At 43.2% G+C, this 3,323-nt stretch overlaps 1 protein-coding gene across 1 annotated transcript; it reads right to left on the reverse strand.

Moving 5' to 3' along the window:
- Nucleotides 1-1,262: 1,262 nt before the first annotated feature.
- LOC124121258 (U3-aranetoxin-Ce1a-like) lies at nucleotides 1,263-2,656 on the reverse strand. Its single transcript, XM_046484217.2, has 2 exons — nucleotides 2,525-2,656; nucleotides 1,263-1,620 (listed from the first exon to the last, which is right to left on the reverse strand). The coding sequence occupies exons 1-2, from the start codon at nucleotides 2,639-2,641 to the stop codon at nucleotides 1,312-1,314; spliced, it is 426 nt and encodes a 141-aa protein (XP_046340173.1). The 5' UTR covers nucleotides 2,642-2,656; the 3' UTR covers nucleotides 1,263-1,311.
- Nucleotides 2,657-3,323: the final 667 nt, after the last annotated feature.

Raw genomic sequence — 3,323 nt, forward strand, 5'->3', positions numbered from 1 at the left:
GCCTGGCGGATCCAGTTTTGCAACTCGCACATCCCGGATACAATCGGTGTCACTCTCGGTGACATCACATCACTGATTGATTAGTTTGGGCGATCAAAAATAAATACCAATCTATTAACGTTGTTGTTTCAAGTTGAGCGGATTACCTGAGAAAACTCAACAGAGTTCATCACGGGATTACTGTACTATGATAACAAATAGTTGTCACTTTATCATTATATCTGCGTTGACCAATCAAAGGCGAGAATTCTTCGAAAGTCCGGGAAAAAATACAAATGCCAGTTTAGTGAACATGTGGTGGTGCAACTGCAACGTACGTTGTGTTATCTTTTTAGGCGAGTCGGTTGCAACTCGCCACCACTGGCGATTACAAGTGATGTCCCTTCAATATCCCTCCTATTGACCATTCAGATTCCACGTGAGCACCTTGATTTTAAACATGAAAAGATTTGGAAAATATCTGTTCACGCTATGTTGTCGGTACACAGACTATGCAAATCGATACCTGCAGGACAGATAACGAACCGGAAGTCGATTTCGTTTCGCGATTTTGATTGGACTATGCATAGATTCGTTAGTGCAGCCACACAAAAATAACTCCATAATTCCGGACTAGTTCGGCAAGGGCGGAAACTGGACTTTTTAGTCAGTTAACTCCCTTGCCTCGAGAAGATGAAGTACCAGTTAATTGGTAACCCCTTCGCTCTCGAGAAAAGGTTACAACATGACACGCCTTTTACTCATGTGTCACCACGTTTTGGATTACTCGCTACCTCATGTTGTCTCGATGTCGCAGGCTTGCCCGAGTAGTGTTGACATGAAGGCAGCAATTGCCCTTCCCTGTCATCATCTTATAGGAGTGAGTGAGTGAATGTTATTTATCGCTGCAATCAGCAAAACCCCAGTTATATCACGACGGCCTGTAAATAATCGTCAAATTAGGCCAAGCAGTGACTGACATCATGACACCCAGTAAGCCAGGTCACATTGTAACCATCCGATCCTCATTTCAGTTGGGTCTTATGAAATTCTGGAGACCTTTTCTGCACTGGAATCCCCAGCTGTGCAGTTAGGTGTATCTGTGGTTGTGAAAATTAATGTAGGTCAAGTTATTGATTAAGTCAGTTAGTTTGTTTTAACGTCGCTTTGAACATTATTTCAGTTATATCACGGCGTGTCAAATTAATGAGGGAGGAAAGCCCGAAGTGGTGCTGAAAAACCAAGGAACTTAAACATGGCGAACTATTATTGACACGACAACATGAAACGAAATGCACTATATTATATATAGTTATATATTGTTTTGCAACATTATTGTTTAACACATTTTCCAAATCTGCCTCCATAATTAGGCATGGGAACATCCGGTCTCTTACAATGGAGGCCAGGCTTGCACGGGCAGGACATACTGTAATGGCGGGCGATGGGGGAATACTGTGACTGGATCATGCACCAATCAGAGCTCTCGTCTTTCAGCGCATCGCATGTATGGCTGTAGAAAGGATCCAATAAAATCTGCCGTTTCTTGATAATGGGTGAGAGAACACAGCACTGTTGGTGGGCGCAGTCGGCGTTGGTGCGACACTGATACATCATGGACGGCGTGGTCCACTTGTCACACTGCACAGAACGACCAAAAGAGTGATGAAACGTGACCACGACCAACATTACGCATACAACAGCTTAAAGTAAGCCAGTATTCCAGTCACAATCAGGCAAACTAAATGGGTGATATCAACTTTAGCAAACCCTCTACTGCTACAAGACCGGTTGAATACATTTGACGACCAGTGCAAACGTCGAAATTAAACTGGTGACAGACAATATGCTGCTGCTATGGCAAACCAAACATCCAGTGGCGGATCCTGGGTTGTTTCTAAAACGGGTGCACACTATCCAAGTCACATAGTGAACAAAGTTGCAGCTCTTGGTACAACATCCAACTGTAATGTATGCACATTAATAACAGACCCACCCGTGAAGATCCGGGTTACAATAGCTCTTCAGCAACCCATGCTTGCCGTAAAAGGCGACTAACGGGATCGGGTGGTCAGGCTCGCTGACATGGTTGATGCATGTCATCGATCCCAATTGCTTGGATCGATGATCATGAGATCGATCACTGGATTGTCTGGTCAAGACTCGATTATGTAGACCGCCATCATATAGCTGGAATATTGCTGAGTGCGGCGTTAAACAACAAACAAACCAACTAAATACCAGACCCGTAGGGGGTTCATCAGAGCTGAGGGTGGCGAAACATTCATTTCTGTAGCTCAGGGAGGGGTGTGTGGAACAAACAGCAGATGACAAGAAGAACAAATGATTTGGGGGAAAGGAAGGAAAAGCATTTTAACGAGGGACTATGTACAATGCCAATGTACACAAAGTCTGTCCGAACTCTAGTCTGAGGTGGCATGATTATGTGCCACCCTAAACTAAATTCCCCTTTGAAAGGTCATTTAGGGTAATTAGAATTCCCATGATGTTCTACCAACATAATATCTTACTTTGCGAAACTTACCGCAACAACGCCAAGTACAACTGCAATCAAACACAATGTCTTCATTTGAACAGCCTTGTAGTTGTCTACAATTGGGTCATCTGAAACAATCTTATCTTTCAACACTACCGATAACATGTCAGGGCAGATAATGACAGCTTTCTACAGGCATGGTAGTCAGCGAGTGAGTGGCATTCAGCAGTTTTCCGTCACATCAATCGGGTACATCAAGAATGTAACATTATGTCCATGAGTACTATGGGTAATTGATCAAGAGAAAACTAACTATGAAATAATGTTGAATATTAATTCACTTCCGACACATAACCGAACAAACATCAATAATAGGCCACTTATATTGTGCTATATTCCCACACCACACAGGGGCCTGCTCAAAGCTCTACTATTATTACCCCAGTTACTGGATCAGTGAGCTCTCGATTTCATTCTCAGCTCCTTAGGGAGTATAAAACCCAAGCTGCCTGTGAGGTGCTAGGTTAACACTCACATAACATGTCATCCTACCGGGTATCCACTCACAGCGGGTTGAACAAAGTCACTTACCCAAGGAGGATACTAGGGTAAAGTCGGACATGACAGATTGTGTTTCATTGTACTCTGCTGCTTACACTATAAACAACTTGCTTGCATGGCAAAGGCTGTTTGTTACATGCCATCCCGATAAAGGTGCAATATTCCTGGCTGTTTCAAGCATTCACTCACTCAATCTGTGTGACCAGACTGTGTGTCTTCATCAGCTCAACATGTTGATGTATATGTCTGAGATACTGTCTTTCAAAACAAAATGCCCAACAATAAG

Source organism: Haliotis rufescens, unplaced genomic scaffold (assembly GCF_023055435.1).
Source record: "Haliotis rufescens isolate VD_foot unplaced genomic scaffold, xgHalRufe1.0.p SCAF_10, whole genome shotgun sequence".
In the NCBI taxonomy this organism is placed as follows: Eukaryota; Metazoa; Mollusca; class Gastropoda; order Lepetellida; family Haliotidae; genus Haliotis; species Haliotis rufescens.

Excerpts from the sequence above, each read along its gene's own strand:
- LOC124121258 (XM_046484217.2), bottom strand. The coding sequence starts at position 2,641 with ATGTTATCGGTAGTGTTGAAAGATAAGATTGTTTCAGATGACCCAATT. Across the intron at positions 1,621-2,524 it reads TTGTACTTGGCGTTGTTGCG|TGTGACAAGTGGACCACGCC; the intron begins GTAAGTTTCGCA and ends CGTTCTGTGCAG.